This window comes from Rhamphochromis sp. 'chilingali' (assembly GCF_963969265.1).
Source record: "Rhamphochromis sp. 'chilingali' genome assembly, chromosome: 16".
Classification (NCBI taxonomy): domain Eukaryota; kingdom Metazoa; phylum Chordata; class Actinopteri; order Cichliformes; family Cichlidae; genus Rhamphochromis; species Rhamphochromis sp. 'chilingali'.
Window position 1 is genome coordinate 29704377 of NC_137943.1, and position 20372 is coordinate 29724748.

Here is a 20372-nt window from a genome sequence, read left to right on the forward strand (position 1 = left end):
ATATTTTTAGAAACACACACACACACACACACACACACACAAAATGCATTGTACTTAGACTGACGCTGTTCATCTTGAACAAGAGTAGCAGTACTGAGCAAGTGTTGAGGTCAAGGGAAGTTCACTGTGACAAATTACTTCATATACAGCAAGTCTGTGGTATAGATTGAACTTGTAACCTCTGGTCATGTGACTGCTGTTTAAAACAGTTATGTCAGAGCATGATCTGATTTAGTCTACAGACGGCTAAGGCAAAACCTGCTGTGCTGCCCAACAAAAAACGTTTATCTGGACTGATCTGGAAAAAAACCCAACAATCAAACGATAGCCTGTGAGTTAGCACTTAGCGATGGTTGGAAGAAGGGTTTCCATTATAGAGGGGCAGCAAGGACAAAACACCAAATATAGGAAAAAACAGAAAAAATGTAACCATAAGCAGTATTTGTATATAGGGAATGAAAAGATGTAAGTGGAGAAGAAATGCTCAGTGCATCACGGAAAGACCCCAAGCAACCTGAGCCTATATCAGCATAACTAAGGCGATGGTTCAGGGTCACCTGACAGAGCGACAACTACAGGCTTTATCAAAAAGGAACATTTTAAAGCTGATCTTACTATACAGAGGGTGTCAAGTGGAAGCTTGTTCCACAACAGAGTGCTCTGTCTCCTAGTCTACTTTTAGAAACTTTAGAAAGTCTGACAAGTCTGAGAGCAAGGTGCTCTATTAAAACAGTACAATACTATGAGGTCTTGCATTAGTATTGCGAGTACAGTAATTTTAGTAAAGACGATTCGATTTAGATCAAGTAACATAATATAACGTAACAAATTTATGACACTACTGAACAGTTATTCGCATACCTGTATATTTATCTTTTCTTCAAATAGCCTCCACCAGTAGCGTACAATCTGAACTGTCTGTCAAGGTTTGTCTGTCTGCCTTGGGGCTAGGGTCCTTTGAGACCTGAGAATTAAACCTGTGAGGAAATCCATTCATCTAGTCAATCACAGCTGGATTAACCACAGCCTCTGGCAGTGGTCAATCGATACCTTCTGCAGTGAGGTGCCGAAGTTCCCAACGGAACCTCTGCAGAGCGGCTTGGCAATACAGCAAACTGGATCGTTGTTTAACACCAAGGTAGCCGCAGTCTGAGCATGTGCTCCGAGGGATCTCTCGGTCAATATCAGCATCTCTCAGCTTAAATATAAACAAGAAGCGTGTTTGTGCTTTTGGGGTGTTCAGGGATGAGTCACGCCTGGATGGAGTGCCTCTAAGAGCAAACACATTATAAACTAATTAACACATTGACCTAAGAAATACTATGATCTCATTTTATTTTCTGCTTCAAACAGGAACTTTTTACTGCTCTCTGGACATTTTTTGGTTTCTCTTGTAACCATTTTGCCAGATTTCTTTTGGCTCTTTGGCCCCAAGAACTCAACACAACTAAAATTGTTCACACTAACAAAGAGAACTGAGAATCTACAACTCAACCTAAAAACCTAAGAAAAAACCCCCCAACATGCCATCTTTACTTCTAGTATTTCTAGTATGACTTTTAATGAGACTTATGCTTTATCAGCTAGAAATAGGCTGATAACTAATTCACATTTTATGATGCTAATAAATCAAGGTTAATATAGTTTAAAAATAATGTAACCTACATTTCATTTAACAGCACAACAAAAAAAAATCTAAGTTCTGTAAACTTCTACTTCTGTTTTGAGCTCAAAAAGCTTCACCTCTCTGAGAGTTGGAAATAAAAGCAAACGCAGTTTAATCTACTTTGAATCAGAACGTTATTGCAAAAGCATTACAGTAGGCTACATGTAATTTGTGTCATCCGTGTTTTTATGCATGTGAAATAACATAATGGAGTCCTGAACAGGCTTAAATAGTCCAAGTTGTGTGTAACAAACACACGTGACTGTGATATTTAAGGGCAAGAAATAAGTAGCTAGTACTCATCTCTGAACAGAGTCCAGTATTTACTTTCAGTGTATGGCAAATCTCTTATTAAACGAAAAAGTGAGTCCGCCTTGTCTATCTTGAGTCTGTCTTGGACGGGATTAACACACAAAAGGACCAGTCTGAACTTTTAACTATATCCAGCATAACAACCAAATCATCTGACGTGGCCTTTGCGTTAACTTTAAACCAATTAAAAATAAAGACTCAGCCATTATCATATTATTAGACTATCTGCTCTGCAGGCGCAAAGGAAGACTACAAACCAAATTTTCATAATAAGCAACTGTGGGGAGTAATGACTCTTGCCCTACACCAAGAGCAAGGGATTTAATTAGCTGGCAGGGCTGTAATGGCCTTGGCATTTATAAACTGCTGCCCCCCCCCCAAAAACCTGGCACTGTGCCTGCCTGACATTTCCTTTGGTGAGGAAAGAGTGGGTTGCAGTGGGAAAAGGACTTGCCACTTGAGGCTTTTTAGTTTTGGGCACCCACGTAGTAAAAGCAAAAGAAGGCACAGGTTCTTTAACCGTGTAGTCATTATTTAAACACAGAGACGATCGATTTATTAAACTGTTAAACAGAGAAAGCAGCTCTTTCAATTAATTTTTATGCAGCTTCATTCAGATTTTTCACACTAAACTGAAAATCCCGTGCTGCTTCAACCATCATTTTTTTTGGGCTCTGAAACTTTAGATGTAATAAAGATAATGGTTGTGCTACAGTTTGAGTCATCTTTACAAGTTAAATGATTACTGCGAGTGGTTTTTTTTTTTTTTATCATGCAACCCACGGGACCTGTGAGCATGAGCTCGCTGCTGAACAGAGCTGTGCCTCCAGTGCTGCAGTGAGACCTTTGCAAAGCAGTACTTTCTGTAGGTTCAGGTATGAAAAGCGGCTGAGCCTAGCAACAAAGCTGCTTAGCTGGCAACAGTGAGGTGAACCAAAGCCTGATGGCTGCTGTGAGTGAGATGCATGTCCAAACGAACCCTCTGAATCAGTCTTCTGATTCTAACTAAAAAAACCCAATACGTGTCCAACGAACTGATGCTCAAATATTGACTGTTCAGGTAGAGAACCTTGAAACTATAATAACGTGCTTAGCTGAGAACCAGAGAAAAGTACAGTAAAATGTGGACAATGGTGTCCACATACTTTTGAATAATTTGGGTTTGGCACTAAACATATTTTTCCCTGTGAGGAGACTTTGTCTGAGAATTTTTCTACATACGGTTTGTTTCAAATCTTTTCTTTTTATGTTTTCACCCTGCAGAAGCTGGGTCTATAAATGTAAATGAGGAAGAGCTCAACTCACCTGCACTGAACTGCTGACTCAGCTAAATACTTATCAATTCAATTCAGTTCAATTTTATTTCACCGAGTTCTAGAATCGATTCAATTCCGATTCACAAGGTCCCGGGAAATTTTGCCTCAGAGTCAGAAATATTATAATTCAGATCATGCATCAGTACATTTCCATATTTTTATATCTACAAAAAGAAAGCTAACACTTGCGAGACTTTATCAAAGGTGTAAGCATCACAGATGCCTTTGTGTCAAAGTAGCTGAAGATAAAACACAGAAAAACATGAAGGCAACTTTCCTGGCCTGAGATTTTATAAAAATATTCTGCAGTAGATCAAAAACAAAAGAAAACCATCAACATATGAACATTACCTGATGCTGCTGAAGTGAAGCAGAGCAAAGTTACAGCGGTTTTATTAGAGACACAGCTAAGCGTTTTGCACATCTGCATAATTTTAAAAAGTTTAAATTTGTTCAGTATTGAACAGCAGAAATGAGGCTTTCTTGTCGGAAGTACGTAAAAGAAAAAAAACAGCGGCCGACAGCGCTGTAAACAACGGTAGACGTGTGCGTAATAAGCAAGTGAATAAAGAAAACTGATTTTTAGACGGGAAACTGTTCTTGAAGTACAGAGACAGAGAGAGAAAAAACAAGATTCACGGATTGAATCTTGTTTTTTCCGCTGAAACATCAGAATTAGCGAGCTGTCGGCTTTCAGCTCCGACCATGTCCGTGCCGTCAGGTGAGAAAGGCGACATCTCGCTGATTCTGATCCGTCGGCGGGTGCGCGCTCTGTGTTTACGTCTTTGTGCAGAATCCGTGTACTTGCTCTCATTTACTGTTTAGCTGTTTGGTGGTTGTTGAAATTTTGTGAGGTTTAACGTGAGATTCTGGCGTTTCGGGCAAAATAAATTAATATTAAAAAAATCGATTCAGGATTTTAATGAATCGATATCACGTTATCCAACCATAAGTTGCCTCACCTTTCTTGCTCCATCCTCATCTTCATGGTCTCCTCGTCCGACACCTGCGTCTCCTCTGGCCTCCACTTGCTGGAGCCTTTACGATCAATCTTTTCTCCCAGCCGCTCATCCTTTCGGTGCTTCCCAAACCTGAAGACATAAACAATTAATATCCACCACTTCATTAATGCTGCTATACTTCACTTTAATATTTTCTGTTGTATTCAAATTATGATTCGTCACAAGTTACTGCTGCAGTTGCATGACTAGACAGAAAGTCAGAAGCTACGGTGCAATTTCAAGAAACTCTTAATCAGCTAATGTGATGCAAAACTGTCGTCTGAAACACAGATGTGTCTGCCAGAACCTTGACAATAACCCGACTTTTACCAATACGGCTGAAATGTTGTCTGCGATCACAGAAACAGCCCACTGCTACGACTTAACAGTTAATCAAGCCCACAAATGAAGCATTTGAAAAGTAGCTCTCACAAATTCAAACCCAATTCAGTTCTTTTAAAGTTGTGGAGAAGGCGTAGACGCAGCCCATCACAGTAATTATATTCATAGGGAGGGAGTGACGATTCACCGAATAGGAGGCACTGCGAAGATATTTCAGCTTGATTGACTCAGTATAAAGCTGCAGCCTGTTGAAGAAATGACTTTGGCAGCACGCTCGCTTCGACAATGAACCGCCGTGATTATTCACAGGGAAATTGGTCCGCAGAGAATATCTACGACTTCGAAAGAGACAGCGCTGAGAAAAAACCAAAGAGGTGTGTCTGTGTGTTAATGAAAGAGGAAGACAGCGAACAAGAGGAAAAAAATGAACACGCACAAGAGAAACTCGTTGAATGAACCATTAAGACCGAAAACTAAACTATGGCGAAGAGCACAAAGACTACCTTGAAAGGAATGTGTGAGCGTCTGTGTGAGAAAGCTTCAGAAGAAAGAGCGATGGAAAAAAAGAAAGTGCAAACTCCAAAAGTAGCGGGCGCTTAAAGAATAAAGAGGATGAGTGTAAATTGCCTGAATATAAGTCCAAAAGAGAAAGAAGAAAAACACTTAGATGACAGGTACGTGAATTTGTGGTTTGCATGGAAATCAATACAGAAGAAAGAGAACTGAAAGCAATAAAAGTAAATACAAAAGTAAATCGATGAGAGAAGCACAAGAACCAACAAAACAAGCAAATGAAGCTGCACATAAAACCCAGAGGTGAGAGAGTGTAGGAGTGAGTTAAACACTGAAAAATAAAAGAGAAAGAAGAAAACGGCAGCGCGCGGGGGAAAAGGTAAGAGAGAAAAATAAATGAATGCAGGCCGGAGAGAAAAATGCATAATGCAAATTTAAATTAAAGTCATATGAATCGTGTAATTCTCTTTGTGGAAAAATACAATGAAATGAGACATGAAAAAAAGAAGAGTATGATAAAAAGTGTATGGAAATTAGTAAAAGATGTGGATCAAAGTCATAGTTCATTAAAAACATAAATAAACTGAGAGAGAAAAAAAGACTTTCCAAGACTTTTTCTGTTTGTGGCGTTTTTAAGAAGTCGCTGATATATTGTTTATATTTCTACTAGTTTAGTAGCAGATATACCATAATTACATAATATGTGATGATACAGTTATAAATTTTGTTGTGATATAAAAACTCTAAGTGTCACAATATCACAGCTTTAGCGAGGCCGCGTGTTTATGTTCGGTGTACGCAACAGCAAGTCTGAGAGCGAGAGCAGAAATTCCTGATATGGCTACAAGACGGAAAAGCGGGACTGTAAGCATCTGGTTAAAAAGCTTGACCCAAGATACAACATCGCAGATATAAATTATATTTCAGGTTAATTATGTGACAATATTCTGCTGCTCCTGGCAAGTTATATCCTTACGCTGTTTTAGGTACTGTGAAACTAAAGAGTACCAAGGGTACTTTGATTAATGCTGTGTCCCTGCCCTTGCACTGCAACGCTGCTAGCATCTTGTTTCAGTAGATTCACAGACATTAAAAAAAAAGGAGAAACCGCTTCGATACCGCACGCTAGTTCAGCTGCACCTATAAAGGTGACATCATACAGGAAGGCATAGCTCAAACTGGTGGATCAACTTCTGCTCCACAGAACTAAAGCAGCAGTCCTCAACCTTTTTTGCGCCACGGAGCAGTTTAATGTCAGACAATATTTTAAGGTGTCGTGGATAAATACAACAAAATAAAATGATACGACCGAGACAAAAACTATGGTACTTTGTAAATATAATAATAAACGTGAATTCAATGTGTAAATGTGTAACTTTATTAGCAGCGTCCTCCTGAAATGCGCCAACAACATTGAGAGTAACATCCTCCTCTCTGCCCCTTAATGCTCTCTGGTCGCTATGGTAACGCGTGAATATTTCTTTCAAAATAAAAGACACAACTACAACACAGGAAAAGACCCAGGGAAACCGAGTTAACGATAAAAACCCTGAAAACCATAAATTTCACAACTCTCGCGGCCCGGTACCAAACGACTGCGGTCCGTGGCCCGGGGGTTGAGGACCGCTGGACCAAGTACCGGGGTACAGTTAAATATGGGGTTGCATCATCCATATGCTCATAACATGTCAACTGGGTAAATGCTTGTGAACTTTCTCCACAAAATGAGTGAATAAATAAATTAAAGAAAAAGCAAGCTGCTTTCTGGTAAACGAGCGATCTGCTCAGAGTTCGACCCGCTTCCTGTCACATCTTTACCATCTAATACCCAACACAGACAAAATGCTTTGCAAATTAGTTTTTCACACCATCTATACAACTTCCCTTGAATGTTGTGCTAAGTACTAACCCCAAAGACAGCATATACTGATACCATGGAGTGTAGAAGACAAACAGAAAAGCTAAGAGACAGGAATGAGGAGGAAAAACTGCAGCTGGAGGGGGGAGGGGCGCAGACTAAGGGCCATTACTTGATTAATTTAACTACGGCTGTCTGAAATGCTCAGAGTGACAGCCTGCCGTTAATGCTAAGAGCAGGAGTGATCTATCACGGCGAGAGACGGTTGACACTTTCTCCACACCACTAACTTTCATTAACAGCCCCTTTTAAAAAACAGCCTTGTCATACACACACACAAACGCGCGCAAACACCCGCACAGTGTGATTTATGACTGAAAAGGAAAACTTTGAGGAGGAGACCGAGTATTAACCATGACACCAGGGCTTTTAATAATCTTATATTCCAGGCACAGTTAGGCCCGCCTCGTGTTGTGAGTGCAACAGCATCGATAAAGAGGCTTTGACTGCTTTCTGCGGTTTGAAAAGATCACTTCAAAATGTCAGGGACTGAGCTGATTCAATTCAGCAGACCACCCGTGAAACACCGTTAATCCTTTTAATAGCACAAAAAGTGAAAACAAGTTTTTGGTAGCGTGCCGCAGTTTTTCGGGAACTCGCATAATCAGACGTGCGTGAGGAGCAACTCTAATTGCCAAGTAACTTGTTTTTGATTTCCACACTATCAACCAGATGGTCATGAGCAAAACATCAACAACCAATGAATGGACTGACCTGATTTAATCGAATTACATCCACAGCTGAGGTGTACACCTTTAATTTTAAAACTAAGATTTTTAAGGCTGCCTTGGTGTCTTCTGTCACATCGAGGCCACATTTAGATTATTGCAAAAGTTTTCATCAATCCAACTTTTTTTCCTGATGTGAAATTACTCATATAAATTCATGTCTCCAAGGAAGGTGTTTCATCGGAATTTTTCAGTCATTTATTTCAATGATGGAACTGTTACACTGTTTTAAAATATTTTAATCAATCCAGCTGTATACTGAGTCTGCAGAATGCCTCACATTTGTCTTACACTATACACAGATTAACCATGGACTATATATATAAATATATATCCATATAAATGATCGATGTACCAACCCAGATGTCACCCGATGCGCCATTTGGCCCCATCTTAGTTTTTTAAGACCCAGAAGTGATTATATTTAGATGACAGGGTGGAATTTCCCCTCATCGAGCGAAGGCACAGCCATGATCCGCATGGGAGCACATTTACAAATACTTGCATATTAGCTCTAAGTAACATAGAAACAGAAACGCATTAGAATTTCACTCACCATATCTGGTACACAGATTTATAGGAAGGACTGTTATTACAATTAACCACTAAGGATAAAATCGAGAACCAGTTCCCAGCAGTCCAATTCCTTGGAATTGTTCGTTTGCTTGGCTATCGATTCCGGTCATCGGTTGCATTTGCACACCAGGAGGAACAGTGGTACTTTCTACAGTGTGGATATGACATTACTTTTATTTTTATTGTACAAAAGTATGAATGCACGATGTTAAAGTGCAAACTAAGACAGAAACAACTGCTAATATGCAGCTAATGAATCTTTGGCTCTTTATAAGCACCTGGACAGACAGCATGCTAATGCTAAGCTAGCCATAGGGATGCTAAAGCTGAGTGAATGCCGACCCCAGCCCAGCGTCCAGACCCTGAACTTCAACAGGTAACAAAAGAGCAGTGATGAGCAGTCAGGCTGCAGTCTTCGTGTTTCTAAAGTAGAATCACGAAGTGTTCTGTGTAACATGTCTAACTACTTTTTTTTGAGTAATGACCCCAACACTGGCCACAACAAAGAGGGTAAATACCTCCAACATGCACAAACATTTGACTACACAGCATGCAATTAATTTGCATGAATGTAATGTCTCTGCTTAGCGATGGTGGTGACCCTCAAAGCAGAGCCAATGAGAACCCAATGAAAATGAAGAAGAGAATAAAGAATCGAATCAAAGTGAAATCACTGAAAATACTGCCGCTTTCCTAAGCCCACTCATGCTGCATCACTGTTGGTGTAGTGTTGCAAGATTGAATACCATGTCTTAAGTTGCAGGAACACCCAGCACTACATGCAATACCTCAACATAAATATATTATTACAGCTACGACTATAAGGACCGCAATTATTAGCATTTTATCTTGCGGGCAGCAAAATAACAGAGCACGATGCATTGACGTCCCTTCATCCATGACTAATCTTTCCTCGTCGCTGTTCAAGCCATCTCCGAGTCTAAGCTTGCTCCGCTTACTCGCACACAAACATGCACTAAAACCACTGCAAATTTAGTGTAGCCCTCAAATTTCTGGGCAATGACCACGTTCGCAGATGCCAAGCCCATAGACTGGGTGTTGCTTCTGTGTCCAAGTGATGATCAGAGAGCGAGAGAGGAGAGGAGCGGGAGAAAGGGGGAGGGAGGGCTACAGTTGGCGGGCCGCACTGTTGGCAGAGGCTGATGGTAATGATGCTTTGATTGGGACTGAGTGTGAGGCCTTCGAGACATGAGAGGGTCAGGCAGTGGCAACTCTGTTGATCACACACACGTGTGCGCGAGTGCGTACACAGACACACACACGGTCCTCCAACTTCTAAGGGCCTCCCTCTCTTGATCCACTCCTCCTACATGCTAACACATCAAAGCTCCCCGACACTCACAAACGCTGCCTCGCTCAAACACATGACACTCATCGGGAGCTCTTAACATGCTGTACAGCTACTCTTGGTCTCAAACTTCCCAATTCACAGAGTGACACGGACACACTTATAAAAACCTATGCCATTGTTCTCCACACAGCCAGCCTTTGCCTTAAGTTTCATCACGACGTGTTGACACTGACTAATGGAATACATAAATTCAAATGCTTTTCCCCTCTTAGTAACATATTTGTTGCTAAATGCTCACTGCTGTGGTGTTCGCTAAACTGTAGCTCCCACATATCACCTTTCAGTCACACAATGTGGGTGTTGATGGGACTTTTTTTCCTCCTTTGGATTTTCTCTTTATGCTTATTTTGGAATCTGGATGTGGTATTTTTTTTGTGTGTCTTTTAGTAAAAAAGCTACATGTACGCTTTTCCTGCTCTGTTCAGATATGATATATATTCAGATTAGGTCTCTACCAGTGTCATTTATCTAAATAAACAACAAACTGTGATGTAAATAATACACTTTATTAATTTTCCTCTTAGATACAATACTTTCTTGCCCAGTAGTATGAATTATAAGACACAACAGTTTAAATATATTTATATTTTATATTTTGATGAAATTGGAGGAATTACTGTTTAAACTTAAAAATTTGCATCCATAAAATGAACCGGTCCCCTCAAAATTTGAACTTCTTCAGGAACTTGCTTCAATATCAAGTTTACTGAAGCCAAACTTTCTGGGATGTGCCCTTTAAAATTAGTATGAGGTCCAGATTACACACACAGACAGATGGATTGAATGCATCTCACATCATTATTTTGGGGCACACAGCTGTCTCGGCCAGTAAACACTGGGCGTGGATCAAACAGGCAGCCAGACGGCGTTTTAATGGACCAGATCTGATGTGGGCAATATTGAGCCAATCAGAGCAGGATAACATTGATGCTTTGACAATACACGCCAATCATTAACATATGGCAGGATAAGAAGGAAAGTAGCGCTAAGTCGGTGTGAATGCATGTGCATCTGTAAGAAAGGAAAGAAGATTACTGCAGTGTGCGGTTGTCTGTGACCGAAATTGTACGCGTGAGCTTCCCTGTCACTTTAAATCCAAAAGCCAGCATGTATTTGCAGCTTGTGCATATCTATAAACCTCTGCATGTCAGTATGTGCAATGCATATCTTCAAGTACGTGTATGTTGGAGCTAATTAGGTCAAATTAATATAGTGGGATTATTTACAGTATTTGTCGATGTGTATAACAATGTAGTGTTTATATGCAACTATTGTCTTACTGCACTGTCTCAACCCCTGATCCCCCTTTTCTGTACTTTGCATTTTACTCCTATGTTTTGAGGATTAAATATTATATATCACATTAACTATATTCTGTAGTGTTACAGTGGATGTATTAGTGGACAGCATGATGCCCAAAAAAAGGCTTAAAGTTTAATTTAAGCTCCATATGAGACTTTCCTGCTCCTAATTCTGTATGATGTCACCGAGAGGGGATTTTCTCAATATGGTCATCTCAGGAACACGCCCCTCTGTTTGTAAGGGGCAGCCAATCAGAACAAAGCTGGCTTAAAGAGAGATTACAATGGCTCGTTTTAGGCCCTGCCCAGTTTGAGATAAATAAAGATAAGCTTAAACCTTAAATTATACAAAGTTATTACAGTACCATCTCAGTGAAAAGAACAACTACTAGCCCAGCCTACCTGCAAAAACTCCCTGAAACACTGAGCAAGAGGATCTTATTGTTTAAAGGGCAGTATCACCAAATATTTATCTGAATTTTCACGTCTTTTATTTATTTTTCTGTTTAAGTTGACTGATAGCAAAAACAAATTTTTGAAAGCATTCTAATGTTAATTTTTGGTTCTCCATTTTATAAACTTGATCTATAAATGTTGACCGTTCACTGTTAAAATTCCCCTCAAATCCACATAATCCACTCCCCTTCCCCCACCCTCATGAGTTTAAAGCTCCTTTTATTCTCTCATCTACTTTTTATTTCAAAAGATTGCGTTTGTCTTTCGCTACCTGTTGCTCCAAACCCCGTCCTTCTTTTGCACATATTTTCGTTATCTCCTCATCTCTGTGGACCTCATTATTTCTCCCCATCAAATATTGATACTCTGTCTGATATACTCGCTGTTTTCCCCAATCTGTGTCACTGTCACTTTGGTCAATATAACAGACAGATAAAATTACTGGCAAGATCTAAAGCTTTCCAACAAATCGGATGAGAAGACCTGCAGACCAAACGACCTGTACTCCAATAGTAATGAGGATTGGGACAGAGAAAGGGGAGGGAATATGTAGACAACACGCTAATGAGAGGTGCGTTTGTGTGTGCTGTTTAGCTATAAGAGAGCATAACAGTTGTAATATCAGAGGCTGAAAAGAAATTAATTAGAGGGAGATAAACCACAAAGGTCAAGTTGTCTGGGAGTCTAATTAAGGTTTCCTCAGACTATTTAGCAGTGCCACGGTTGTATAACAGGCTTGTCAATCGTCTCCATTATGCAGGTCTTTCTGTTCTACCAAGCGTTCCAAAAATGAGGCGAAATGTTACATCTGTCTAAAAAACAACAATAAAAAAAACAAAGTTCAGTTTGTCCATGTCTAGACCTATAATGAGTGATTTAAGGTTCTTGCTCTTCACGCAGGCAGACAGAACACAAAGCTCACTTAATGAGGCGGTATCAACTGTTCACGGCATCGATCACTGTGGCTTTGACACGAGCTCTGATATTGAACATCAGATATTGAACTGATATTGATTCTCTCTTTTTCCACTCTTAAAAAGTTACGGAGGCGGGGTACAGGACACAGCAACCCTCAAAGACATGACGTTTTTACACCCAAATGAAAATCATCTGCTGCCGTCGTGCTTTTATTAAGGGGACAAGCGCACACGTTGGAGGCAGATTTGTCTGCTACACAAGGCAAAACACAAGTTACAACACCTCAAGATAAAATATGAACACACTGTGTACGGTGGCCCTGAGAGGCCAAACGGACTGCAACTTAAGAAAACAGCAGTAATAAGAAAAATGCTGCAAAAGCACACAAAACACAACGGAAATAGGAAAAAACTAATTTCCAAAAGCACAAGGGGAGTGTTTCTGGGGAGACAATAACCCAACGGACCACTTGCAGGAACTAAAATATGCTAAGAATTATGCTGGGAGACACTTAAAAGAAGTGGAGGATCTATCGGTTTTGTGTGGAAAGAAAAGATGAGAGGCAAGTGTGTTAGCCTAACTATTATCTTAAATGCCCCTTGGAGATAAATAAAGTTGTTTTAAAAATCCGTCATCAGTATTGTATGAATCGTGATAAAACAAACAAGTTTTGGGTTCCTGCAACTGGTCCGTCAGGTTATTGCCTCCCCAGAAACACTCCCCTTGTGCTTTTGGAAATCTGTTTTTTCCTATTTCCGTTGTGTTTTGTGTGCTTTTGCAGCGTTTTTCTTATTACTGTTGTTTTCTTAAGTTGCAGTCCATTTGGCCTCTCAGGGCCTCCGTAACTGAGCGATTATGTTTTGCAATTTGTTCTCAGGCAAAGTTGAACAAAAAAGTAAAAATAGTAAAATAATACAAAGAAAATGCAAGTGTGTGTCTGACTACATACACAGATTCAGTCCATAAGATGACCCTAGTTGCATTATAAGCTCACGAGCTTAAATCTGTTTGCATATATTAAAAATATTGACATTGCATGCACAGAAATTTCTTTAAAACTAAACTGAACTTTGTAAAATTTAATGAGGACTGGTCTGCTTCCAGCTCTGATTGCTATTTAATGAAACCATAAAGTCTTTGATTAGTTACTGTTACTCTCTTCAAAAGTTTTAAAACTTTACCTGAACATGTCCCCGAGTCCCTTCAACATCCCCTTCTTAGGTTTTCCCTTGTCCTTCTCCTTCCCTCCCTCTGGCTTCTTCTTTTCCTTCCCTCCCTTGTCTTTGTCCTTCTTCTTCTCCTCTTTGGTGCGGTTTGTGCCGTTGACCAGTGGCTTTTCGGTAATCGACAGCGGCGTCTGGTCCGCTACTGTTGACACAGAGTCTCTCCCCGACCGTGAACTCTCCTCAGTGTCCTCCTCCACTAAAGGAAGGGAGCGATAAAAACAGAAGACGACAGGGGAAGAACATTGGAAAGGAACGGAGAAAGCGTTCGTGTTAACCATTGAACAGGTAAGTTTTAAGATGGACTGTAGCACATGTGAAAATCAATAACCTTAATAAATGAAAATCTATAAGTCATAAACGCACAATTATGTCTCCTAAGCACCAAGAGACTAATACAATTTAAATACATATTACAAGTGCTTAAAGAGCTCTGCTCTAAAATGAGACAGAAACCATTAGAGACTATTAGACACAGATTTATGGTGAACGGCGACACATTTGTAGAGTTTTATGACACTATGGTGTGGTACGCTACCTAAATTACATAATCTTCATACTTTTGCAATACTGCGGTTATTGAATCGTTAATGAGTCATTGGACAATCAGCACATCAGATTAAAGATACAGTAGGTACACTGCTGTCTCATTCTCAGTTCTTATATTTGGATTGTTTAGTTCATGATTACACAGAATAAAAAGACTAAAGCAAAGAAGGAGGATTGTTTATCAGGTTACCCTGTGTAATCTTTACCTAAATTGACTTAACACTGCTCAAAAAGTAATGTATGCTTGAGAGGTTTTGAGACATTTTGACTTTTACTATAAATTAAAAAGCTGTTTTTTTTATATATAGCAGTTTAAAATTTGAACAGATTTCCCAAAAGATGGAAGCTCCTCTGTCGACTCCACATAAGCTGCCCCTTAGTGACACTGTGACCCTGTGATATCTGATACAGTGCAGGTTACATCCTGACTCACCCATATGCCATTGCCACAAGCAGTGATAATATCAGCTGCCAGATATTGAGCATTAGTCAGAATGCCATCACTCCCATGCACAAGCATGAAAGCCACCTCAAAATTTTAGGTACTGACACTTCATCCGTTTCAATAATGATCCCTGCTGGGAATCATCATTGCTGTTCGTGCGAGTCGGCATCATTTCAGTAACCCAATGCAATGCCACATAACATTTCACATGACACAGTGTAGGCGAAGGAACCGCCCGGTTAGGGGGACAACGTGGTCACTGTGGGAATCAAACCTGTGATGCTGCGAAAAGACGGTCACATTAAAATGGTCCATTTGATGCCTTACATGTCTCCATGCCCTCGTCGTCCTCTTCCGTGGCGGCCGGTCGGTCGTAGGATTTGTCGATGGCTGCTCTGAAGCTTTCGTTACAGCCCCGCCCCCTGATGATACGAGGGCGAGGCCTGTGGAAGGGGACGTCCCCGTTCAGAGTTACCTCTGCTACTGCTGTCTGGAGACTCTCGAGCGAGCTGGACTTCTTTAGGCCCAGCGATGGCCCCACGTCTTTTGTGGAAGAACCTGATGGGGGATATAGCGGTACGGAGTGAATGAACAAACAACTCTGACCAAGACCTCTCCATCCACAGCAGAGGCCTTCAAGCGACCCCATTAATGCTTTATAGTATCGTTTATTGTACTATACACTAGAATGGATCTCTATGCTGACATATGAGGATATAAGTTTAGCATACAGGCAACACATCTCATACAAATGAAAAACTTTTCTTCAGGAGCCAGCTGTATTATTACAACAGGTAAAAATGTTTTTTAAAAACTAACGTCACCTCTATTGTTAAGATGTTGCCTTGTTTGTAGTTAGGGCTGCCACGATTAGTCGACTAGTCACGATTACGTCGACTATCAAAATCGTCGATGACTGATTTAATAGTCGACACGTCGTTTGAAGCTTTGTAAGATCCCAAAAGACGCAGGAATAAGTAGTAGTATTTAAGAGTGTAATAACGGACTGAAACAGAAGATGGCAGCACTGCATCTACAAGGATGCCAGCCGCCGTTAAACCCCGAAGAAGAAGCAGCTGTGTCCCAGAATTCATAGCGCAGCCCAGCTCAGTTTCCAACAATGGCGGCAGCTAGTTAGTTTTAATATTACTCTTATTATTCTTTCTGGGTCACAAAATAAACGTTTGACGTGTTTTCAGGCGAGAATGTAGCTGTGTAAACCTCAAATATCTGCTCAGTTTATCAAGACACCACATATTTTCAAAAGCGCTCCGACGTTTTCGGAGACGTCTGTTACCCACTAGCTCGATAGCTAGCCGGGGCAAGGATCACTAGAGCCCGTGAGAACACCGGACTCCCGGCAAATCGTTTTCAAACCCACCGCCGTCTTTCGCTACTCAGGTTAAACATATATAAGTCACTTAGATAACTTAAAAATGTTATTGTTTGGCTTTTTTCAGTATTTTATTTGTTCCTGAGTAAATCGGCTGAGGTTATTAAACTTCACCAAAACAATCTGCACAATTCATTAAAATTTAATAAACTACCATCTTATTTTTAGTTAGCACATACCTTAAACACTTAAAGCTGTAGGCTAATGATAGTTATATAAGAGCAGATGCATGCTGGTGCAATAAGCATCCGTTTTACGTCCAATGGATGCATGATCTGATTAGTCGACTAATCGCAAAAATAACCGGTGACTAGTCGACTATCAAAATAATCGTTTGTGGCAGCCCTATTTGTAGTGTAGCTCTCATCATCCTTTACTTATCCATGTGTACCACATCTGTATAATGCCTGCATAGCAGCTTTTTTGACACTTTCAAAACAACAAGCAGCTGACTCACAGTCTCCCACTATCTAAAAACATTTTAGCCATGAGCAAAAAACAGCTCGCTACGTTATCGCTTTAGGAGTGATCACAAGACTGTTTGTGGACTCCTGCCATCAGAGGAACTGATGACCCAGAGGATTACTTTTGATGGCAATGTCCCTGCAACAATATGGAATTAGAGGTGGTACATTAAGCAGCTACTGTGGCTACATAGAGCTGATGCTATAATTAACTTTGACTGCATGGTCACAGTAATCAGAACAGTTGGAAACTTGAACGCTGATTTCAAACTAACAAACAAGGGCTGAGTGTGAGCTGCTGGCTTTTGTTCTAATGTGCAACCACATCATGTCTTTTATGTTAGACGTAGGAGTCATGAGTCCTGTTTTGCTTCAATCATGAATGGATTTTGTCACTAATGCTGCCTTGTTTCCTCTGATCCTGCTGACCAGGCAATCTTTTTTAGAAGATAAGGTAACAGAGTTGTTGTGGAAAATTTAAAGAGTAGACAACTGTGTTTAAAATATGCTGAAGGACAACGGATGGCGAATGATGATGCAAAGGATATGAAACAAAAACAGGAGTTATGTGAGAGGATGACTTCAGAGGACGGACGTAGAGGATGGGCGTGTTCGTTTTTCCCACCGTAAACACTGACTCAGCAACGTCACACATGTTTAACAACAGCAGCACACTAAAGCTGTCCAACTATGACCTCAGACTCTTCCCCAGTGTGTCCGCTTTGATTTTATGTAGCCGCAGTACTGTTGTGTATAGTACGTGAGTTATTTATTTATTTATTTTTCGCAGTCTGGGATTTGTTCCAGCCAGCTTCACCATTCCCTCAAGGTGAACGCTTCTACAGCAGCATCCTCAGCGCACACACGTGTGTGTATGATGATGACGAGGAAATGCAGAGGCTGCAGGAACACCATACACAGACAGCTGATGTTACGTGTCTACTGTTAAGTCTCTTTTTCCACAATGTGTAATTAAAGGCTTAATTTCTTGTTAACGCCAACAAAAGACGGGCTTACTCCAAGGAAAAAACACAAAAAACTGTTTGTAGTCATGTGAGCTTTAGCTGAATAACAGTGTTTTAAATATGACACCCTGACAGTATAATAGGCTGATGTCATATTGTCATAAAAACATCATAAAACATGAACATTTTAGTATAGCTCTTGATCTTTTGGTAATAATTGGTTAATAATTCATTAGTCCAACTACTACTTTACTGAAGCGTGACTAAAACACCTGGTTTATCTGAAGATGAGCGGTCTCCTAAGGGACAATAAGCAATAACCTCTAACAACAATGCATCGTAATCAAACCTGGCATGCTCGTTTCACTAAGACGGGAGGCTTATCGATTGTGTGCGCAGCTTCTCCTGTGTGCACGTGCGACAACGCCACTGATCGAGTACAAATTTCATTACGAGATGTGGCTCTAAATGAAAATAACCATCAGCAAAATTGGAGAAACATGACAGTTTAATTAAACTAAGACTATTCAGACAGTGGTGCAGGTATAATTTTTGCTCCCATATGGCACCTTTCACAGGCTCAGTACATGTACGGTGAATAATAAATGTGGAAAAAAGATAAGGTGAGGAGGTTGGGAGGTAAATGAAATAGCCCCTAATCTCCTGGGTGGTGTCACTTCAGAGTGTATGAGGAGGCTGCAAAATACACAAATCCTAACAGAATAGCACGAGCTGTCACGGCACGGGAGGCTGAATGAAAACGATAGGCTACAAAAGAATAGCACAAAGTTTGGAGTAGTAGGAAGTGACATACAAATAAAAGCCAAAGACATGACGAAAATAGAGCAGTGAGACGAGTCAACATGTAACAGTAAGCAGAGCACTGAATCTGTACATTGTAGCATATGACCGGGCCTTCTTTCAAACATTCAAATATATGAATGAGATTACTTTCAACCTATTTTAGTCACATTAAGCTTCTGCAAAGATTTCGATTGTTATTTATAGGCAGAATGTTGCTGGCATTCTTTAAACAAAATCAATTTGGGCAAAATGTATTGTAATATATTAAAATGACCTGCCAGCGCTGTCGTATATTCACAAACGCCAAGTCTGGAAACAAGCAAAAAATTTTTGCCAGGCAGCTTACTCACATTGAGACTGACCCAAAAAAAAAAAAAAAAAAAACCCAAAATAAAAAAACTGTAGACAGAGGGGGGGGGGGGGGGGGGGGGAGACAGAGCTGGAAAATTGAATACATGCAGAATGAACAAGCTTGTGGGTTAGCAGCCTCCCATTCATTCTCATCAGCCTGTCCTGTTCCCTTAACGTCTTACTGAGAGCCGGCCTGATAGGCTTTTCACGCTGTGCAGCCACATTATTTAAAGGCTTTGCCCAGTGCCATTCACAAAAGTCACACTTCAGCGGCAGTCTTCAAAAAAAGAAAGAATAGTTTACACTGAGTTGGAGATCTGACAAATGGCATTTAGTCACAAACATGAAAAAAAAAAACTTTTGCTTTATATAAGACTTGACTTTTAAGTAACTTGGTGAGGACATTTCGTCTTATTCAGTTAGTAACTCAAAAAGCATACAGGTCATACAGAGGACTGCTCACACGCTGGCAACCAGTGAAATTAAGATAATCGTTATACTTCCATTTATACTGTTGTAATTATATTGCCACACGAGCCCAGTTGGTGGCATAATGGTTGATTGAGGCAGCAGTCATGTCAGGTTTTTAGTTACCAGCTTTTTCTTTTGCAAGAGGTTTTTTTGTCAGTGTTACAATATTGAGACAACAGTTTAGGCCCACACCCCACCAAAAACACTGACTCATGTTTCAAAAATAGCCCATAGTTCACTCTGGGAAACCTTTCCTACCTCCCAAAATTCATATAAATGAGCTTGAAGTGTGAACTTTACAGAGATCACGCAGGGGTCACTTTCTCACAGATTTAGACCTGCAAGAAATCTGGATGCAGTTTCAGAGACTGCCAACAGTCCAGTATTGTCCTCCGTCAATGGAGTGTCCTCGTCCAACATGTGGCAGTGGCCTGTGCCAACATACATCTCAGTCAATCACAGCTTAGGAGAGGAGGGCCGCTGTATCCCCTCTCGGAGCTGTCAGAGTCTTTGGTTTCAGCAGGATGGTCGTGTTTTGACTTTGCTAAATGGACCATGGATCGCTTGTACTTAGTGGAGAGTTCAAATATTGGGAAAAGAAAAAAAAAGTCGGTAAAGTGACACCAGAGGCCAACAAGCTAAAAATAAACACTGAGCACTTAAAGAAAAAAAACAGGGTGGAATCTATTAGTCAAACCAATCGGGGAATGGAAAGGGAATCTGATTCCAGCCTTTAAAAACACTTTATTTTTCATGAATTTCACACCAAATAACAATTAGATTATAGTCATTTCAGCACATTTAGTCTTTGAAATTAGACTCTCAAAATTTCAGTGAAAAGGAAAAAGATAAGCCAACGGTAATTAAACCGTAACCACATAACCAGTTTCATGGTAAACTGTTTTCAGATCCAAGGGATTTTTAAAAGAAGGGATACTATCGGTCACTACTAGCATTCTTCTGGAGTCATCTGAAGTCATTTGCAGACAGTTGTGCGTACAAAGCATCTAACTCTGACATTAAAGCCCTCCTGCTTCAATCAACCAGTGTTTTAGCTTGACGTTGATGTTTCCCCCCAACCATAATCAAACAGTTATATGTGCGACTTAAAGAAACCTGTTATTAAACTATTAAGAATAATGTATTTTGTCATTTTAGGCATGAGAGCTTGATGGATTTTAAGATGTGATGCCAAGTTGTTACTTTTCTGGCTGTTATCAGATTATGCAACAAGTACAGTTGACTCATCTGTTGCCACCATTTGGCAGACACGGCTTATAAAATATGC

At 40.3% G+C, this 20372-nt stretch overlaps 1 protein-coding gene across 5 annotated transcripts in view; it reads right to left on the reverse strand.

Annotated features, from left to right (window-relative positions):
- Nucleotides 1-20372, reverse strand: part of pard3ab (par-3 family cell polarity regulator alpha, b) — a 251220-nt gene that overhangs the window by 65040 nt on the left and 165808 nt on the right. For all 5 annotated transcript variants that reach the window (XM_080861496.1, XM_080861497.1, XM_080861495.1 and 2 more), the window contains 3 exons: nt 14964-15194; nt 13601-13841; nt 4257-4385 (listed from right to left, as the gene is read on the reverse strand). In XM_080861496.1, coding sequence (XP_080717622.1) covers nt 4257-4385; nt 13601-13841; nt 14964-15194 — 601 coding nt within the window. The remainder of the gene's footprint in view (nt 1-4256; nt 4386-13600; nt 13842-14963; nt 15195-20372) is intronic.